Source organism: Loxodonta africana, chromosome 23 (genome assembly GCF_030014295.1).
Source record: "Loxodonta africana isolate mLoxAfr1 chromosome 23, mLoxAfr1.hap2, whole genome shotgun sequence".
Lineage (NCBI taxonomy): Eukaryota > Metazoa > Chordata > Mammalia > Proboscidea > Elephantidae > Loxodonta > Loxodonta africana.
Genome location: NC_087364.1, coordinates 68,749,225 through 68,771,376, shown reverse-complemented (window position 1 = coordinate 68,771,376; position 22,152 = coordinate 68,749,225). Strand labels below are relative to the sequence as shown.

At 42.2% G+C, this 22,152-nt stretch overlaps 1 protein-coding gene across 15 annotated transcripts in view; it reads right to left on the bottom strand.

The window, feature by feature from the left end:
- Positions 1–22,152, bottom strand: part of MED12L (mediator complex subunit 12L) — a 352,938-nt gene that overhangs the window by 297,447 nt on the left and 33,339 nt on the right. For 10 of the 15 annotated variants that reach the window (XM_023555393.2, XM_064275606.1, XM_064275598.1 and 7 more), the window contains 4 exons: positions 12,239–12,343; positions 5,734–5,925; positions 4,202–4,234; positions 963–1,122 (listed from right to left, as the gene is read on the bottom strand). In XM_023555393.2, the coding sequence (XP_023411161.2) occupies positions 963–1,122; positions 4,202–4,234; positions 5,734–5,925; positions 12,239–12,343 (490 nt within the window). Of the gene's footprint in view, positions 1–962; positions 1,123–4,201; positions 4,235–5,733; positions 5,926–12,238; positions 12,344–13,438; positions 13,939–22,152 lie in introns of those variants that run through there. The other 5 variants (XM_064275599.1, XM_064275607.1, XM_064275608.1 and 2 more) reach the window with 3 other exon arrangements.

Below are 22,152 nucleotides of genomic sequence, written 5' to 3'. Positions count from 1 at the left end.
ATCGTGGCCCGCAAACGTGTGTCAACTTGGCTAGGCCACGATTCCCAGTATTGTGTGGCTGTCCACCATTTTGTCCTCTGATTGTGATTTTCCTAGGTCTTGTAAATCCTACCTCTATGATGTTAATAAGGCAGGACTCAATCTACATGATTAGGCTGCATCTTGAGTCAATCACTTCTGATATATAAAAGAGAGAAGCAAGCAGAGAGACGGGGAACCTCATACCACCAAGAAAGAAGCACCAAGAGCAGAGTGTGTCCTTTGGACCCAGGGTCCCTGTGCTAAGAAGCTCCTAGACCAAGGGAAGATTGATGACAAGGGCCTTCCGCCCGAGCTGACAGAGGGAAAAAGCTTCCCCTGGGTGATGGCACCCTGAATGTGGACTTCTAGCCTCCTAGACTGTGAGAAAATAAATTTCTGTTTGTTAAAGCCATCCATCCATGTGTAGTATTTCTGTTATAGCAGCACTTGGTAACTAAGACAGACTGGAACATAAAGAAGGGCAAATTACGGTTAGCCTACTTGGTCACAGTAAGAAGTCTGGATTTTTATTCAAACCGTAATAAGAAATTATTGTAAAGTTATCCATGGGGACACGATACGATCTGACTGAGATGGAGACTGAAATGTAAAGAGCCAAGAAAAAGCAGGGAGATGAGATAGGAGGCTGCCATTGTAGCCAGGCAAATGGTGACGGTGGCTTAAACCAGAAGTTCAAGGTAAAAAGCGTTCAGATGCAGGACACATTCTGGAGGCAATATCTATAGGACCTGCCAATGGAATCAGGATTCTGGGACTAGGTGACCAAGGACGAGCTCCCCCAGCCCACACCACAAGTAGCTTTTATCATCACCATGTACATTTGCAGTACTCACCAGGCTGGGTTCTGTATAGAAGGAGCAGGCAACAATAACTTATAGAATCAAAATGAAATGTCAAATGTATGGTATTGCCTCACTTACCCAAATTGGGGTCAGTAGCCTGACGCTTCTTAATTTTAGCTTCAGAAATAGCAGAGTAATAGGCACACGTCATCTTGATCAGCCATGTTGCTCGGACCATTGGCACCGAATATTTAGCTAAGTATGCAAAAACATCCTCCTTCTTACTAAGGATGGGAACCTAAAAAAGATAACATATTTATAATAATCACATACTGCGTTCATTGCTAAACAAACCAAGAGAAAGAGGAAGCAAAAGAAAGAGAACATAAGTAAACAAGTTACCAGCAAGCTATAAGAAAGTGTATCTCCTTGATGGGTTTTCAAACAATACATGCAGTTAAAAAACTACAGAGAACATTCTAAACAAATTTTCATTGAGGAAAAAAGAGTCAAAACCATGTTTAGCACAGTGGCAAAACAATTCGATCAGGTGTTCTTTCCTATTTAAAAAAAAATACATATATATACATATACACACACATATGTTCCAGTTCTCATATGCTGAAAGCTACTCAGCTTCTCAAGAAAGTAGGAAAAAAATAATTTCATGACAGTCTTCCAAAGAGTTAATCTCAAGATTGGAGGGGACAGACTAAGTGGAAACACAGTCCCCACCCTACATTTTATTGAGGAACACTTTTCTGTATAAAGCTTTCTGACTGTAACATTTCGTAAGGATTACAATTTCCAGCGAGCTTCTCAAAGTGCCTTGAGCCCAAAATATAAAATAGATGCTAAAATGATGATCAGTGAATCTGCCTAATAAACACTGAGCTAGAAATAGCCGGGTGATTAATTCGCTGGGCGACAGTAGGCGTTTGAGTCGGTTAATGGTTTCTTCCAGACCACAAAGGTACTATTTAGCAAATTAGTATCCCAGTGTACCACGGAGTGGTTGAAAGAGTTAATTCATTCTTCTTCCATCCTTTATAAATACCCCAGGGATAGCCCATTCATCTATATAACCTATTCAATTTATGAATACAGAGAAAAATGGTGAACAAAGGGTGCGCTAGCTATGCTGTGGCAGGGTGGCAGCAGGCGGGTCGAGCGACAGAAGACTCCCTACACCAGGGATGAGCATGTCAGCACTCCATCCCAGGCCCTAGCCTGTTTGGCGTAGCCCATCACTCCCCGGCCTTAGTCTCTCCATTTATGAGCTGTGGTAACACCAAACCAGTCCACTTCCCAGGGTGGTTTATAAGGGTTAGGCTAAAGAATTAATTATACATACATCAAAACTATAACAAGTACTATTTTGCCGCCAGTTTCAAAGATTTCTCCATACCAACACAAGTGTTTTGAAGCCACAACCATGGAGAGCATGAACCCAAGGCTCTCTGTCCCACGTGCTTGACCAAATATATCTGGGGTTGGACATCAAGATTCATATGGCATGGCACAGTATTTTCTCTTGGTTAGACAAAGCCTCGTTCACACGGTGGATTTAACACTACATGTTACAATCTGACTACTCACATACTTGATAGAGAGTATTATCCTAGAATGTTAACTTTTTTTTCTTTTTTTTTTTTGTGCATGGCTCCTAAAGGCAAGCTGACTATTCTACCTGGGTTTTACCAAAGGCACTTCCAGCTGTTCCAGAGCAGAAGGGAAAGCTGCCTAGGTTTGACACTGGGATACAGTAGGCCCACATAATGTATCTTATGGCAATTTAAGGGGCCTTTGATGGTGTCCAGGTCCTATGTTGGCACTGACTTTAGAACATGACCCCATGACAGCGGCACCACACTGCACAAATGTAACTAAAAGGGAGATGAAAGTCACACAAACCAAAGCTTACAGGGCTTCCTCTCTGCAGACCACAGTCACAGGTTTTAACAAGGGAATTTCTTGAAATTTTAGTTTACAAGGCACATCTTTCATGGAGTACAAGGCTCTGAGTTTAAGCCAGAGGCAGGGAAAGCATAGTCTTAAATATTCAGTCCAAGACAGGAGCCACTGCTCTTCACCAGAACATACAGTATTGTATCAGTGGGTTAAGTTTTAGCTGTTAAGCTCAGCTTGCCTCCCGTTCAGATATACCAAAAGGTTACAAGATCAAAGCCTAAAAAATAGTCAAGTGCAAAATGAAGTTAGCGTCCCCAAAGAATCATTAGAAATGGTATCTTTCCTAGATGGCTAAAGGATTTCTTTTGAACAACAACCGATGGAACAGGGTGGTGGGGAACATCTGAACATATGAAATGTTTAGCTGAAATAGCAAACAGAAGTAAGCCACAGAGCTTCCATTAACAGCACAAGGGTAAGCTTTGAGCTCTTTGTCCCAACCCTAAGAGAACTGGGTGACTTAAACCAAGGACTTTAAAGTTCAGAAGAACAGCATATGTGAAGGAAGCTAATTAAGGAAGAAGACATGTATCAACGGCTTTGTCCAATACATCATTTTGGCCAACTCAGGGAGGGAAAAACGTCTACATGGACTCAAGTATGACTTGCTCACAGTAATGGACTCTGCATTTTCAGTAAAGAAACCACCTGACTTTAACTTGCAGCTGAGTCTATGCAATCACCTGGCAGCTGTTTGGTTTCTAAATCAAGCCAAAGCTGCCTCTAAGTCCCAGAAGAAAACTAAGACACCTAGCATGTGCAGGTTTTCCATCCACAAAAGGGTTGCCCTCAGATCACTTTTCCCTGCGAGGCATGTTACCATCAGCATACTGTTTGCTACCTAGTGGTAGAGGCAAACGGACATCCCACAGATCAAAGTCATGTGAAGTGTGAATTGTTCAGAGGTAGGAGGATATCCCCAGAGACCAGTCTCTTTTGCCAAATACAGCTATGACCACGACTGAATTAAAAGGTCCTTTATGGGCTATTGTTGACCTCTCTCTAGCTAAATACTTGGAGCCATGTGGAGCTTTATTGTCAGAGAAAACCAGGTCAAGAAACTTGATCCATTCCATACAGCAAACTATTTTGAACTCTAGATCAGAGCTAGGAGATGACTCAGGACCTCAGCAGGAAAGCCAAGGTTTTCTGACTTAAGCCATCTCACAGATGAATACAAGAAATTAAAGAAGAACCATTTGAACTTTTTAATATGAAGATCATGCAGAGATCACAATCTTCTACGCAACGCTGAAAGAGCTTCTGCCATCTCAAGAGGATGACAGGCTCAGGAGAGAGGAGAAGGAACTCTAGAAATGGCCAAGAAAGGGATACTTCAGGCTACAGTCAATGGTTTTATAAAGGAAACACCTTTAATGTCACAAAGAGGCAACATCAGGGCTTACCTGAGGAACACCTGACTTGGTCAGAGGCAGCTCCTAATAAAGAGAGAAGAACAATAGCTAATAGACTGCACCATAATTTGTCTCCCTCCTAAAGATGAGAGACCACCATACCCCTAAAGTAAGCCCATCAATTCCTCACCAGTATTCACTTTGAGAAAACATCACAAAAAAAAACATATTCTAAAGACTTATTAAAAAAAAAAAAAGGGTAACCTAAAAAGAAAGATATCTGGCTGACTACATGGGAGCGGCAGACACAAACCAACATGGAGGATATGAATGGGTTGGTAGAAAGCCATCCAGTCATGAAGTATGCCCTTGACTTACACGGCCCTTAGATAAAATTCATGGGCCACCACGGGCCACAAAGTAAATATTCACCACTGGAAAGGAAATGGTTAAGTGGCTCAGCCTGTGTTGCTACAGTGGGGCCAACAGCATAGTGAGAGGTGGTGATGCTGACCGTTGTGCTTTTCAGGAATTCCAGTTGCCTTTCACCACCGAAACCTATGAAATACAACGCTATGCCATAAGGCAAGATAAAGCCAAAGGAAGGTACAGGCACTGTTTACAGAGCTGCTTTAGAACACATAACAAGCCAATACACAAAGGAGCTCTCCTCTAAGCTAAGCCTGCGCCAAAGTCGGTTACAAAACACTTGGTATCAGACACAGAAGACAGGCATCCCTAACACTAAAGGGCTACAGAGGAGATGAGACCAGATCCATGGGATCACGTGAAACGTCTGCAAGAAGTCAGAGATCAAGGCTCAAGAAGGAGGTTTCTAGTTTATCTGAATTTCAAAGGACACGTTATTTTGTTTGGACGATAAGATTATTGAACTTGTGTATTATTTCTGAGGTCAGGAAAACCATCAAAGGCAGAGATTTTAAAACAACCCCCTTCCCCAAAAAAGTTATCAACAAGCCTGGCCATCTTGCTCTAAAACTTTTTCAAAGAACAAACACCCACAAAATCAGTCTTCGTCTTGCTGAGCAGGAAGGAGACTTAGCTGAAAGCACAAGGATGATTAGTTTTAAAGACAAGGGTCTCTCTAACACATCCTGGACTCCTTCCTGAGCTAAGAAAACTGAAAATGCAATAGAAAAAATGAAGTCTTATTGCCTCTTCTTGATTTAAAACTCTGTCTACTGCAAGTCCACATAAACTGCTTCCTGTGTGGAATTTTTAGATTTATAGATGTTCTAGGCATCCGAGGGAGAAAAGAACTGGTGATCTATTCCCATAAAGATTACAGCTTAGGAAGGAAACACTATGGGGCAGTTCTCTCCACCCTACAGGGTCACTATGACTCAGAATCAACTAGACGGCACACAACAACAGGCACCACATCCAATCAGAACAAAGGGAAGCCAGTACACACGCGGCCAGCACCTGGGGCTGTACACCTGCCATTTAGGTTCTGCATTTTGGAGACGATTGGGGAAAAAGAAACACACATTTGAACATTATATCAAATATCTTCCTTTTCATAAAACCACAGTTAAAACAATGCAAGGAATATTTAGTACCTTTTTTGCCAGAATTGCAAGTGGTTTGTTTCCTGCTAAGTCAGAGAACCAACTATGAATCACACTCTGAGATCGAGCAGTAACCAGCCAGTAATTATCTTTAGCGTTAACTTGCGGCTTCTTCTTTCCGGTGTCCTGGAAAGTGTTAAGCTTCAGTTTCTCAGCTAATATGCTGCTGAAATAAGCTCCAATCTATGGAAACAAGAGGGGAGAAAAAAAGAAAACGTTTAAAGACAATAAGCCAAGTATCTGAATATTTTATCTTTCTGATTTTAATTGAAATTTTTTCATACAGCCCCTCTCAAAATAAAATGGCAACTTGAAGTCCATGAAGGCAAGAGTTGTGATTTCCTTATACTAAAAACCCACTGCCGTCGAGTCAATTCCGACTCATAGCAACCCTACAAGACAGAGCAGAACTGCCCCATAGAGTTTCCAAGCAAAGCCTGGTGGATTCGAACTGCCAACCTTTTGGTTAGCAGCCATAGCACTTAGCCACTACGCCACCAGAGTTTCCTTCCTTATACTAAGGTGATATAAAAGCTCATGACAGCTCTGTTCCACTACTAAGCAGTTCTAGGAAAAAAGAAGAGGCTTTGAAAAGCTCTGGTAAGATGAAATTAATTATGTCCTGAATAAATTTCCAGGGAACGAGTTCGGCTTTCCTCTCCGGCTGTGCTTTCTCCCTTTCCATCTTCACGCCCATTTGGAGAGAATCTTTTCCCTGAGAGGGAAAAACCTACTCATCACCCAGTGATCATTCTTTTTCTGGTTTCATCTTAACAGCACACATTTTTAGAAAGGAAACTGTATTTACAGTCAATGCCTTTTCAAGAGTCTAGAGAAATTTAATTCATTTAAATGGCAGGTGACAATAGGTTCGATTAACATAGGTACTCCACATTTTTGATCAGGCTGCCAATGTCATCAGTGCACGTGCTCAAGCAAAAGCCAGTGTTCCCTGGTCTGAAATGGGGCGAAGCAGCAGAGGGAGCTTCTGTGGATTAGTCTATCATTTCCCTATTAATCCAATTACAGACAGGGAAGGCAGGCAGAAAGGGGCAGTAGGGAAGGAACGAGAAGGACGAGAAGGAAGCAGTCTCGGAAAATTAAGAAAATCTATAAAAACCTGCTGAAATTTTCAAGACTCCTATGAAACCACCACATTTCGCACCATGGAAATTCTTTAAAAACATGACCCAGAAAGGAATTTCTAATAAATACCCCAGTAAGGCAAGCAAACCACGGCAATCATAATTAAAATACCTACCCTGGTGACGCAAAGTAAGAATTACCATCTTAGTTAATATTCATGAGTCAGTAAACAATCTGTAGGTCGGAACACAGTTGCAAGCGACGGGCCAAGTCTACCTACCTGGTGAAAAGCTGGTACTACTTTTTTTCACGTGAATTGGCATTCTCTGATCCTTGTGATTTATGCACAATAAAAAGAAGTCTGTTTGGGTGTGCTAGTGTTATAAGGTACAAAAAATCAGAGTAATTAGGGAGAAAAAAAAAAGTCTGAGCTTTTTTTTAAAAAAAAAAAAACAACTTCATTGTCGTCGTCACTGTTTTAAACAGATCTTTGTAGAATGTCCAAACACTGACTAAATTAAGGGCAAAAATTTCAGCAAAACCAGTTGTTTGTAATCAAGCAGCCAATAGCAGCCGAACGTTTAACTGTAAATTTCTCAACAGATATTTGGTCTTTGCTCCAACAACACTGAAAACCTACCTGGGTAGACTGTGTTATATTTAAAAGGTATCTTATTTGCAATTGTATATAAGCTTTTTAATTACAGTAAGCAAAGGTAAAAATTTTTTAAGTCTGAGCAATCTGTTTTATAATTGTACTCTCTTCTGTGTACTTAATGACAGCAATACACCATGTTGAGGGTACATACATGTTTTAATTCCTGCTAACACATCTTGCTAACAACTGCATACTGTAAACAAAGTCAAAATTCCCAAGGAACCAAGAGAGAAGAAAACAACAAGCTTTCCAAAAAAACCCAAGCCTGTTGCCATCAAGTCGATTCCGACTCATAGTGACCCTCTAGGACAGGGTAGAACTGCCCCATAAAGTTTCCAAGAAGCACCTGGTAGATTTGAACTGCCGCCTTTTGGTTAGCAGCCGTAGTAGCTCTTAACCACTGTTCTACCAGGGTTTCCAAAATGAGTGTAAGGGCTCAAAAATAAATTAAAATGTGATCATACTATTTAATTTTATTCTAAGCGCAATATATTCACATTGCTCCAAAATACATAAAATGAAAAACAGCTTCATTCCCAAGTCTCCAATGCCTACCTCCAAGTGGCTACACGGATTAGTTTCTTATGTGTTCTTCCAGCGTTTCTTTACGTGAATACACATGAGCAAACACAAACATTATTATTTGCTTCTTCCTTGTACGTATGGAGCCCTGGTGGCGCAGTGCTTAAGAGCTATGGTGAGCTATGGCTGCTAACCAAAAGGTCGGCAGTTGGAATCCACCAGCTGCTCCTTGGAAACCCTATGGGGCAGCTCTACTCTGTCCTATAAGGTCGCTATGAATAGACTCAACGGCAACGGGTTTGGTTTGGTCTATGTATGGATCACTAGCCACACCTGGCAAATGTCTGAGAGCTTTCCATATCACCACCTGGAGGTCCCATATTTTATTTAATCAGGCCACCGTTAATAGTCACGTGGAGTACGTGTTCACGTGTTCTAATCTTTTGCTATTACAAGTCACGTTCAAGTGAATAGCCTTTTACATGTGTTGTTTCATATATGTGCAGGTAAAGCTTTAGGGTAAATTTCCAGAATTCAGGTCACTGGATCAAAAGATGTTATGATTCTGTGATTTTAATAAGTATACCAAATTATCCTCTGTATGATTATTTATAAATTTGTACTTCCTCAAACAAGGCATGAGAGATAACATTTCATTTAAAGCTTGTTTTCATCAATTCAAAGCTATGTTGAAAATAATTCATTTGATAAGAAAATAAAGAAAAGTTTAAGGGCTACATTATAGTTCATAAACTTCACATTTAGGAAGCCAGACTTTCCTCAGAAGGCTTTTAAGCGCTGAATAAATCTCACAGGAACAGTGGTAGCAGCAGGAGGTTCAACGAGTGTTACTTTCATTTAATTCAGTTATTTAAATTGACATAAAACTCAATGCAACTCTGAGGACAACTTGGCAGCTCACATCCAGAGACATAAAGCATCAAATCCTCTGGCCAAGTACTACACTTCTGGGAACTTATCCTGAAGAACAAAACTGTATGTTCCACTCGGACTGCAACATCTTTATAAACAAACATGAGAAATTGCTAACAAGCTAATCATTCCATATTAGAGGGAAGTTTCAATCAACTACAGCACATAAATGATGAAATGGTTATGTCATTATTAATATGAATACTTTGGCTACAAGGGAAAGTACACACAAAATAATGTGACATTTTTAAAAAGTAGAACACAAATAGTATATATACAAGCATGGCTGTAATGTAAAAAGTGTATCAAGATTGGAAAAAGATGAAACTAAAAACATGGATAACACTGCAAAGAATAGGAATTACAGAACACTTAACTGTGTTCCTGAGGAACCTTTACATAGATCAAGAGGCAGTTGTTCGGACAGAACAAGGGGATACTGATTGGTTTAAAGTCAGGAAAGGTATGCATCAGGGTTGTATCCTTTCACCATACCTACTCAATCTGTATGCTGAGCAAATAATCCAAGAAGGTGGACTATATGAAGAAGAACCGGGCATCAGGATTAGAGGAAGACTTATTAACAACCTGCGTTATGCAGATGACACAACCTTGCTTGCTGAAAGTGAAAAGGACTTGAAGCACTTACTAATGAAGATCAAAGACCACAGCCTTCAGTATGGATTACACCTCAACATAAAGAAAACAAAAATCCTCACAACTGGACCAATAAGCAACATCATGATAAACGGAGAAAAGACTGAAGTTGTCAAGGATTTCATTTTACTTGGATCCACAATCAACAGCCATGGAAGCAGCAGTAGAGAAATCAAACTACACAATGCATTGGATAAATCTACTTTTCAACCTCCTTAAAGTGTTGAAAAGCAAAGATATCACCTTAAAGACCAAGGTGCGCCTGACCCAAGCCATGGTATTTTCAATCTCATCATATGCATGTGAAAGCTGGACAATGAATAAGAAGATCGAAGAAGAGCAGACGCCTCTGAATTGTGGTGTTGGCGAAAAATAGTGAATATACCATGGACTGCCAAAAGAATGAACAAATCTGTCTTAGGAAGTACAACCAGAATGCTCCCTGGAAGCAAGGATGGCGAGACCGCGTCTTACATACTTTGGACATGTTGTCAGGAGGGGCCAGTCCCTGTAGAACGACATCACGCTTGGCAAAGAACATGGTCAGTGGAACAGAGGCAGACCCTCAGTGAGGTGGACTGACAGTGGCTGCAACAATGAGCTCAAGCATAACAACAACTGTAAGGATAGCGCAGGACCGGGCAGTGTTTCGTTCTGTTGTGCATAGGGTTGCTATGAGTCAGAACCGACTCGATGGCACCTAACAACAACACCACTGTGGTAGGTTCATGGGACTATCTACAGAAAACACTTCCATATTGTTTCACATTGTTAAACCAGAAACTGAAACATTCAAATTAACTGTCAACTATACATATGTTCGTGTTACATATGTTCGTGTGCACATGTGCGCACATAGAAAAAGCTCTGGGTAACGCGTGAACCTTTAACAATGGTTCCCTTCAGAGAGGGGGAAGGAAGTGTGGGAATTCTTCTGTATATTTGATTTTTTTTTATTTGTATATATGATGTTTTGCATTTAAGAAAACTTAAAATATTTTAATATTCAAAAAATAAAAATATCTCACAAAAGATTAAATATAAAAAACTAAAATAATACAAACGCAAATATCCCAATCTCTATACCTAATTGCTAATATGACCACAGAGAGATTTAACTCAAGAACTTTTTTTAATGCAACACTCTGACTCTATGTCCTTAACGGGATTTAGTCTAAGGAGGAAAAGCATTGTAGAAAAACTGTAAATTTTACATCGCAATTTTGTTGGCAGAGGAGCACTGGTAGAGTTTATTCTGAAAGTTTGTTATGTGTTTTGTAAGACAGAGGACATGAAAAAATATGTTGATATTGTTAAGAAGGAGGAGTCTCACTTTGGGAGAAGGGAGATACAAAGATGCAATAGGGAAAAGTAAGAAGGAAGCAGGTGGTATTATCCTTTTTTAAATTGTATGTTTGGTTTTTTGTATGTATGTTTCCCAGCTCTGTCCACTGACAGAACCCAGAAGTAATGATACCCCAGTAACAATGAGCACACCTAGCACCCAGATCTGGGCTGAGGCACAGGGAAGACAACGAGTCTGGAATATTCTACTGTGCCAAAAAGTGAAGAATTATTCAGAGAATGATGGGGGACATAATACAAGAACCCAGGTGCCAGGCTTAAGGAGCCCCCCACCGGCAAATGTGGGACAATATGATCAAAAAAAAGAAAAAGAAAGTAACAGATTATAACACACTGAATTTAAAAAAGAATCCATGAGTCTAACGCGATACTGAAAGCAGAGGTGGAAAAGCTTTTCTTTACAAAAGAAAGCCAACTAGTAAGTATATGAAGAATGACACTTAGAAAAGCCACCATGGTGCAACCATGAGCAACATAAGTCATGCAGCAAGAATCATCAATTGATGCTAAAATCACAGACTGAATTTTGTAGGAGAACAAGATATTCTACGGTCTCAAAGTGTCACCCTGAAGAGATTACTTAGAGGAGTGGAGAGAGATGACACACACCACCTCAATCAAGTGATCAAACTTAGTCTAACCAATAATATGACGAACTAGCATGGCATGCAGCCCTGGTAGCGCAGTGATTAAAAGTCCAGCTACTCACAAAAAAGGATGGCAGTTGGAATCCATCAGCCGCTCCTTGGAAACCCTATGGGGACAATTCTACTCCGTCCTTAGGGTCGTTATAGGTTGGCATCAACTTGACAGCAATGGGTTTGGGTTTTTGGGGGGTTTTAGCATTGCATGCCTCATCCTGATAGGAGGCAAAAAGAAGTACACCTATCACCTACGCAGTCTTCTTACCAAAAATGTTTAAGTTGAATCGTATCATACAGAAACAATTAGATAAAGCTAGACTACAGCTTAGAATATATGACAAATAGCTGACCTGGATCCTTCTGAAATGGCCATCATGAAAGGCAAAAAGAAAAAAGAAAAGAAATGGCAGGAGTTACCATTCTAGATTAAAAGAGACACGACAACCCAACACAGCGGATGATCCATGACTGGATCCAGGGGCAGGACAGCCATCCTCACAGGAGATTTTAGGGAAATTCAAACATAGATTGCAGTTTAAATAACACTAACTTATCAATGTTAAATACCTATCAAGGCTGTAACGTACGCACACTTTTTCACAAGCTTTCAGAGAAAGACAATTAGCATTACCTTTGACGGGTTAATTACAATATTTCTGGCTGAGCCATGTTCATCCCCAGTGAAGGCTGGCTGATTGTTGAAGCCTTGCTTTACATTCACGGCAGTAAGTTCATCCTGTTCGAGAGAAAGTACTGATTAATCAGAAGGACGTAAAAGCGTCAGCCGACTTCAGTGTGCTGCGGCCTGAGCAAGGAGTAACTCTGCTATACTCTGCAGAAGAGCACTGTTGAAGGCACACCAAGTCAACGACAGCAGAGATTGAAATTCAAAGACCCATATAACCAGGTCCCTAGACTTAACTTCCAGTTCATGGAAACTATGGGGACGTGAGGCACAGTGAAGTACCACCATGAGGAAAAAGACAAATCCAGAACAATGGAAGGCATTCTATAAGAAAGCTAGTCCGAGTTCTTCAAAAAGGTCAATGTCATGGGAAAAGGTGGGGGGGGTGAGGGGGGTGCAGGACTATTTTAAATTCGAAGGTATTTTAAAAAAACATAACCGTCAAATGCCATAGAAGAACCCTGACTGGATTCTGGATTGGGGAAAAAAAGAAACAACTATAAAATACATTTTTGGAACAGTGGAAAATTTTGAATACAGATTAATCTTAGATAACTTTACAAAATTCTTATTAGTTTTCTTTGGTTGATTATTTTGGTTATGGTCATACAGGAAAACGTCCTTATTCTCAAATGCTACTACATCCTGAGGTGCTTCTGGGTAAAGCGTCAGGATGTCTGCCCCTTACTTTTAAAGGGTTCAGTATGCATATGTACGCATATATGTGTGTATACATACCATATAAATGTCTACAGAGATAAAGTGAATGGCTCAAAAGCATTATGGGTATTCATTACACCATTCTTTTAACTATTCTTTAAGTTTGAAAATGTTCAATTGTTAAGTTGAAAAAAGAAAAAGATCAAAAGTCCACCCCCCGCAAAACATTAAATCACGGAGTTTTTAAGCTAGAAATGGTTTCTAGACAGCTCATAGTCTGATTCTTTCTTCCTCATCAGCCCCTATACAGACTGCTAGTTTCTGTTCCAGAAAACTGGCTCAACCAAACTTATCCAAGACCCCATAACAAGTCACACACAGGAATGAAGGATTCCTAGACATGAGCTTTATCACTATAACCACACGACCTACAACTGAAGGGAAGTTTACTGTTTCCAAAGTTCTTTCAGGTACATTTTGGCTCACCTGATCTTTACAACTCCGAGGTAGACAGTGTTGGTATATTTTCATGCCTATTTGACAGATGAGAAGAATGAGGCTCCAGGAGCTCACTAACCTAGTACAGTTATTCAACAAAGCCAGCACTGAAATCCTGTCTTCTATACCCTAGACTGGAGCCCTGGTGATGCCGTGGCCAAGAGCTCAGCTGCTAGCCAAAAGGCAGCAATTCGAATCCACTAGCCACTCCTTGGAAACCCTACGGGGCAGTTCTAGTCTGTCCTATAGGGTCACTGTGAGTCGGAACTGACTCAAAGGCAAGGGGTTTGGTTTACCTCCTAGACTAGGAAGAAGAATTTGCAGGACGCCATGCTATCAAAGAACAAATGCCACGTGAAAACTTGATCCAAAAATATATAGCTACAATTCCCACTCTCCTTAAAAAGATCTCCTACAGGACAGATACAAGAAAAAATAAAACTTTTCAAGGTCAGAACACATCAAAAATAACCTAAGACTTTAAAAAAAAAAAAAGGCACTTGCCCTGCTCAAATTATCACTGAGTTACGAAACTAAATCAGAGTTCCTAAAATACAGACTTGACGAAATAAGAGGGAGAGGCTTGAGCAATGAAGCGACACCACAGCAGCTCCTGACCGCCCATGCCAAGCCAAGAAATGGTCTCAGCGACAGTTGGCAAAATGGTTATCGCAGCACGAGAATGAGAATATACACTGCCTCTTCAGAAATGATTCTGCTGGCCCAAAAATGGGGGAAAAAAAATGACTGATTAAAATCACCACTATCATTCATCAGGGAACCTTAGGATAAAGCCGTAGTTTATGATACTTAAGTACCTGACCGGTCTAAAAGGTCACCTTGGCCAGGAATGGAGGTCTGCTGGAGACATGCCATATAACTTTACTTAATTATGTGTGCCCTTACTAACACCTTGGCGGGCCGCTGTTTTGGCGGGCTTTCAAAAGACCCCATGTGAGAAAATGTAGCTCTGTGGTAACAAAGTCTCCTTCAAGCCTAGAAGGTCACCAAAACCGTGATCTGTGTAGAAAATGAGTTATACATGCATTATCAGAAGACATCTCAAACTGTTCCCCTATTTTCATATTTACTTATTTGAAATCTACGGCAAAACTACAAAATGTGTGTTTTAAGTCAGAGGGGCTTTGGTCAATTTAGATAAGGGGAGTAGGACAGCAATTTTTCCGTAGCCTCTGAGTCTAATAGGGACACAAAGGGATCATGACAGCAGAAGAAAGAGCAAACTGAATTTCTATCTGTGATTTACCATCGGAGTATTACAAGAAATATTAATTAAGTGACAGCATCTGTTTTTACTAAAAATATGTGCTGGCTTAATCAAGAGGAAATGTGTGAGGCTTGGAGGACCAGCTAGTCCCACCTATTCCTGCTTCACTTTCTACTCTAAACTAGCACCAGCTCAGTTAGCTGCTCCTGCGTGTGGCTGCTACCCACTGGCCTGGAGAGACATCTCACACCCTTATACACACCCACACCCACACCCGCACACACACACTGTCCAGAAGGAACAGAAAATACAACCATGGTGACAAGCCTATCAGCCACATCAGATTTTCTTTATAGTTAACTAGGTCATGCAGTGGTTAAGCGCCGGCTGCTAGCCAAAAGGTCGGAGGTTCGAACCTACCAGCCACCCCGATGGAGAAAGATGTAGCAGTCTGCTCCCGTAAAGATTACAGCCTAGAAAATCAAAATCCTACGGGGTAGTTCTACTCTGTCCTATAGGGTTGCTATGAGCCGGAATTGACTCGAGGACAACAGGTTTGTTTTGTTTTCTTTTCTTTTAACTAGAATCCACACAGATACTGTTAGGCACCTTGAGTTCTGAGAACGTTTTAATCTGGTATCCTAAGTGTCACCTAAGACTCACGTAGAATGTGACCGCTTCTTGCCACCACCACTCCTCTCGCCAGATCAGGGTCACCACCATTTCCCACTTGGATGTGCAATGGCTCCTGACTACTGTCCTCCTGCTGCTACTCTTGCCCTGTTTTCAACAAAGCAGCCAGAGGGAGACTTTTAACACTTCAGTGAGTTCACATCACTCCTACTCTAACCCGCGATGGCCCCGCCTTTTATTCAAAGTGCAAGCCAAAGGCCCTGTAGTGACCTACAGGTCCCTGTGTCATCCTGTCCTGCTGCCCTTACTGTCCTGACCACACCTCTATCCACACCCCCCTTCACTCGCTCCACTCCAGCCATGCTGGTCTCCTATGGGTCCGCAAACAAGACACCAGCCAGTTCTGGAGACTCAGGGCCTTCGTACTGTCTATTTCCTCTTCCTGGAGTGCTCTGTCCCCTGCCACCCACATACTTGACTCCCAGACCACTAAGTCTACTCAAATTTTACATTCTCAATGAGAAACTTGATGACCCTATTTAAAACTGGAACTTACCACCTGATTCCCTTCACTGCGCGCTCCTAATCCTCCGGTAATCCACACCACTTGCCACCTAATGCACCACGTGGTTTACCTACTATGTGAACTGTCCATCTCCCCAGTGGAAGGTAAGGTCCAGGAGACCAAGGGTCTTTGTTTTATCCACTGGTGCGTGCCAAGCACATAGAGCTGGGCCTGGCTCACGGCACACGCAGCAGGCATTCAATACACATTTGTTCAAAGAGTGAATAAGTAAATGATAACCTGTTTGAACAATGAACGTGAGCATATTTTGAATCACTACTCCGTAACTTCAGGGCTCAGAATTTCATCTGTATTTATGATGAGCACTTCTTTGTCACCCAGAACAGTGGCTCCCACCCATCAAGCCCAAAATATCACCTTTTAAGAACAAGTATTTTTTAATACACTTTCTCCCAGTGTGAAATGAAATCCATAGATGATAATCTATTTGTACCCATATTTAAAGAAAAAAAAATCAATATATTGCCCTAATTCTAAAATAAAAGGAAAGCAAGTCATCATAAAAGATATACTTCAAAAGTAATGATCTTCTGTAGAAAAGTCAGGCAAACTACGCCAGCCCCTCCCCACTCAAGTCTGGTCACCATCGGCATCACTGGGGAGCTCCTCAGAAATGCAAGCTCTCAGGCCCTCCCACAATCAAAACCTACATGTCAACAAATTCCCAGGTAATCCCTGGGCACATCAAACTTTGACACATAAACCCAACCAAAAACCTACTACCTTCAAGTCGATTCCAACTCACAGCAAAGCTACGGGACGGAGAAGTTCTCCCTAGGGTTTCCAAGGCTGTAATCTTTATGGAAGCAGGCTGCCAATCTTTCTCCCATGGAGTGGCTGGTAGGTTTGAACTACCGATCTTTCAGTTAGCAGTCACGCCAATAGGGCCCCTTTGACACATGAAGAAGGCGTTAACTGAGGGAGCAGGAGAGCAGTGGGATGCAGACCCAAATTCTCATAAGACCAGACTTAATGGTCTGACTGAGACTAGGAGGACCCTGGTAGTCATGGCCCCCAGACCTTCTGTTGGCCCAGGACAGGAACCATTCCCAAAGCCAACTCTTCAGACATGGACTGGACTGGACAATGGGTTGGAGTGGGATGCTGGTGAGGAGTGAGCTTCTTGGATCAGGTGGACACTTGAGACTATGCTGGCATCTCCTGCCTGGAGGAGAGATGAGAGGGTGGAGGGGGTTAGAAGCTGGCGAAATGGACACGAGAAGAGAGAGTGGAGGGAGAGAGCAGGCTGTCTCATTATGGGGAGAGTAAATGGGAGTGTGTAGCAAGGTGTATATGGGTTTTTGTGTGAGAGACTGACTTGATTTGTAAACTTTCACTTAAAGCACAATAAATATTATTTAAAAAGAAAAAAAAGAAGAAGGTGTTAAATGTCTGTTTCCATTCCTAGTGTCGCCGTAACGCGGCCACTACAAAATGTGAGCTGATACAGGTGTGTCATGCTGCCATTTCAAATACCAGGAAGAGCCTGACATGAATTTCAAAAACAATGAAAAAAAAGGCTTGGGAAAGTTTCAAACCAACAAAATAAAATCCTCTCCTAGCCTAGTAAAGACACAACAGTTACATTCCTCAGAAATTTAGTTTCTATTAAATGTGTATTAAAATCATGCAAAAAAAAAAAAAGACTTCTTTAAGAAAATATGTGGTCAGATGCCCACCTGAGATGGACAAGAATTTACAGAGGCACATTTGAAAGCACATTTGATATAGAACAAAGCTCCACTGAGCCCAGCTATCTGTCTGCACTTTGAGGACATCTAGCACACCTCATGCCACCCACAATCATCATGATGAGAACCAACAACTGCCCCTGGAGATTTCCGCAGAGCTCCCGCTGACCACCACAGACCTAGAGTGACAGCTCGTACTCTCTAGAGCCCTGCTTCTTTTCAAAGAGGGTTTGGAGGCTCCAGGGTTAAGAAGCACTAAGGTTCATTCTGTGAAGTCTACGTCAGAGTCCTGCTCAGAGCTGCAAGACGGAAATTACAGCGATGCTGCAATTCCAACTCAGCACAGGCAGCCCTATGGCTCGCCACTGTGGCTACTGGTGGACAGGAAGCTGACGCAAGTGGAAGGATGACTAAATGGACGTGCATGCAGGAGGGAACAGGGAGCAGTGGTCAAGAGCCCAGGGTCTGCAATCAGACTGTGTGGAACTTGAACCCCAACACCAGTTAACGGTGACTCTAGTCCAGCTCTGAAACAGCTTCCATACCTCAGAGATTCCTCCACCATAAAAGAGGACTAGTTTCTACTAGTATTACCTCCATTTTACAGCTGAGGAAATAAAGTGGAGAGGTTAACTTGCCCAAACTCACACAGTGGTTAAGAATTCAAACCCAGATTCATAACAGTCAATGCTCATAACCTTCAGGTATGTGAATATGGAGGAGCCCTGGTGGCACAGCGGTTAAGCGCTCAGCTGCTAACTGAAAGGTCAGCGGTTTGAACCCACCAGCTGCTCTGCAGGAGAAAGATGTGGCAGTCTGCTTCCGTGATAAACATTACAGCCTTGGAAACCCCATGGGGCAGTTCTACTGTGTCCTATAGGGTTGCTATGAGTCAGAAACAACTCAATGCCAGTGAGTTTGCTTTGGGCTATATTAATATGGCTAGCAATTAGCATTCTTACTATTAATATTATTTGTGTCAAACTGCTGGTTCAAAAAAGTGATAACCTGAAGCTCCAGTCACCACTCAGAGACACAAAAAGTCTGCTCGGAAAACTGACAAGACCCTGGTCTTACGCAGCGGTTCTCAAACTCTTGCATGTATCAGAATGCCATCCTAGCAGGTGTGCTAAGGCACAGCTTGCTGGGCACTTCCCCCACTTCCCAAATCCAAAGGTCTGGAGTAGTGCCTGAGACTCTGAATTTCAAACAAGTTCCCTGGTGCTGCTGATCTGAGGACCACACCCTGAGAACCCCCACTGGAGATTTTGGGTTTCCGGTTTTCTAGAGAACCAAGGTGTCCCTACCCAGGCTCAGTGCTGCACCCACCACCAAGAAAAGACTGGAATGTCTGATCTTAGCACAGAAGTGGGAGAGCTCATGAAGATAAACGCTGGGTCAGAATTCTCTGCCACACCCCCTCCTCCACTGTAAATACACAGATACAAAACTACACACACACACACACACACACGCACATGCACAATGGGATCCAGGAAGGAGACAAGTATATATACAGTCTTCCCTTTTACTCCATTAACTTCCCATAGACCCACAATGAATAAAACACCAGGGCTACAGAGTTCTCAGTTACATCAGAAAGCAAACAGAGCCAAACCAGAACCCTGGACATCACCCCTGTTTGGGGTTCGCTGGTACAAAACTTTAGGTCTGCTTCCTAGAGAAATTAAGTGAAAGGAGTTAAAAACCTAAAGCACCACAGCCAAAAAAATAAAACCTTATTTCCTAACAAAGCACCACAGCCAAAAAACAAAACCTTATTCGCCAACGTTTCTGAAAAGGGTGAAGATTAATGGCCAGAGTACAAACAATGAGTTAGGAGTAAGATTCAAATTCCAGAGCGTTTACTATTGCTGCTGAGACAGTGTTTCTCAAACTCGAGCAACGCAGTGGCAGACCCCTTTTGAAGGGAAAGCAATCTCTCCAACCTCAGAATGCCTCTGGACCCCGGTTGGGAAACTGGGCTAGGACATGGACGCTTCATGGCACTAAGGAGCATTTAGAGATTCCGAACAAGAGATAACGTGCTCACATGAATTCAAACAACCAACTTTTATGACACTTTGCTCTGAAGACCTTGCCAAGTCTAATCAGGCAAGAATAGAAAGGAACCAGTCCAGATTTTGGAACAGCGTGCCTCTAAAACCCCAAGCCAGAATCTGTAAGGGACACAAATAGCTTCCTCTCACACTAGCCTTGAACCTCTTCAAAGATTTTTCTAAATCAAAGGGAATAACAACAGCCAAAATTCTTACAACACCTTTCCCTTACAGAAAAACTTGGTATAAGTCACAGATTTTTAAAAAAGAACCATCAGTGTCTACTATGCCTATTTTGCAAGGGTGAGGCAACTAGGACTCTAAAAACCTGGGGGCACACTCAGTTGTTAATCAGGGTCTCATTCCTGGGACACTAGATCAGCAGCTTCCAATCTTCCCCAATAAAAGGACTCTCTCTTAAAGGTCAAAAAATGTCCCACTGTATAACATGTGGAATAAAGTTGGGGGGAGGAACCGCGACATCAATGACAGTTTTAAATGTATCTGTTTATCATAAACAGCACCAGGGCAAAACAGCTGTACATGCATGTGCGAGACATAATATTTACTCAGCCAAGAGACAACGCTAGCTGAGAATGTGAATTTACGGGCCGGCCCTCTCCCCATGACTTACGGCCGCAGTGGACTCCGCCACGCTCGCTGCGTATGGATTTCAACAGGTTTACAAAGAATTGGTCCCAAAGTAACCTGAACATGAAGGAGCAGGTAGGACTCTCACAGCTCTTGTCATTGATCTCAAGTAAAATAACTGGGCTTTAAGCAATTCTAGGGAGAGAGGTATCCACAGACAAACAGCAACAAAAGCATGGAAAACGGCCCAGGTTGATACGGAAGACCAGTGCTACCGCTGCATTTCCGTATTCCACAGTGATACAAAAACTAGACCCTCGGTACTTTGGGCAAACTCCAAATGCATTCATAAATCACTGGCACTTACCTTGAACTTCAGAGAATGATATTTATTTTTTGGATCACTTTCAAAGCAACCTTTTAATTTCAATAAGACGTTTCATCGGGAAAGTAAAAACTTTTGATCTTAGTTTGGAAATTGCTTAAGCTCTTTCTCCATCAAGGGGGAAAAAAATGTTCCGTTTAGCACAATTTTCAATGACCCTCTCAAAAGCAGGTAACAGATACAGAACGGCACATGCACACAGGTGCGCGCGCGCGCACACACACACACAACCGCCTTCATAGAATTTTAAGAACATACAGCCTCACTATTTAATGCAAAGATCACGTTCAGAAACTCCCTATGTCCTCAGCCACCTACCAAAGTCAAAGGAACCAAGGAGTCCCTACTTTTGACGTTCTACTTCCAAAAGACCACAGCCATTGAAAACCCTACGGAGCACAGTCCTACTCATGGGGCTGCCATGAGTCGGAACTGACTCGACAGCAACTGGTAATGAATTGAACGGAAACGTCCACCAGGGATGATGATGCCAGAGAGGTAGAAAAATACACCACTGACGGCGCCGTGGTTAAGAGCTCAGCTGCTAACCAAGAGACTGGCAGTTCATATCCACCAGTCGCTCCTTGGAAACCCTATGGGGGCAGTTCTACTCTGTCCTACAGGTTTGCTATGAGTCGGAATGGACTCAATGGCAACGCGTTTGGTTTTGGGGTTTTATCCACCAGTCAGGAAGACCGTGTAACCTAGGATCTCACACAGAACTAACATACCGAATTAAAAAAAAAAAAAATGGTGATATAACTCCTAGCCTTGCCTACCTTTCCCACAAAATAGCATTCTCTCTGATCCCAAGATATCTGTAGCTCCCTATTTGAGAAACTGGGCTACAAAATCCCCATCAAGGATACGTTTAATGTCCCTGAGGCAACAGTGAGAAGAAAGAAACGACCCAGAAGAAAGCAGAATATTCTTTCCTCATACATCACCATTAACCAATTCCACCCATTAAAAAAAAAATTTTTTTTTTTTTCCAGCTACCCTCCAACTGCAGCTGCCGTCCTTACACATCTCCCCCTCCCTCCAGACTTCCGTCTCCAATCCCGCCTGCCCTCGACCCTGGATGAAGCTCCCTGAAACGTTGTTTTCACCTCTTCACTCCCCAATCCCAAACCTCAGAAGGCTTCCCACTTTTTTTTTTTTTTTTTCCTTTTTCAGAAGGAAGTGAAGAATAGAAGCGTCCAGCACAACAGTCTACAGACCCTCAGTAACACCCCTGGCCTTCTCTCTGTCCAACTCTGAGTCCGAATCCAAACTCAAATGCCCTGGACTGGCATTCAAAGCCTGGAACCATTACACTCCACTTTTCAATTCTAATTCCTTTCTGAGCGTGAGAATCACGTGGATCTGGGTTTAAATACACGGCCCTTGCCTGTGACTAGGGACCAAGGTAAGTACCTCTCTGTACCTCAACTGTTTCATTTGACATGAGGAGAAGAGTAACTTACAGGGCTGAGGCTACACAAGATACAATGTGCACAGAGTTTTAGCACAGCACTGGCTCTCTAGA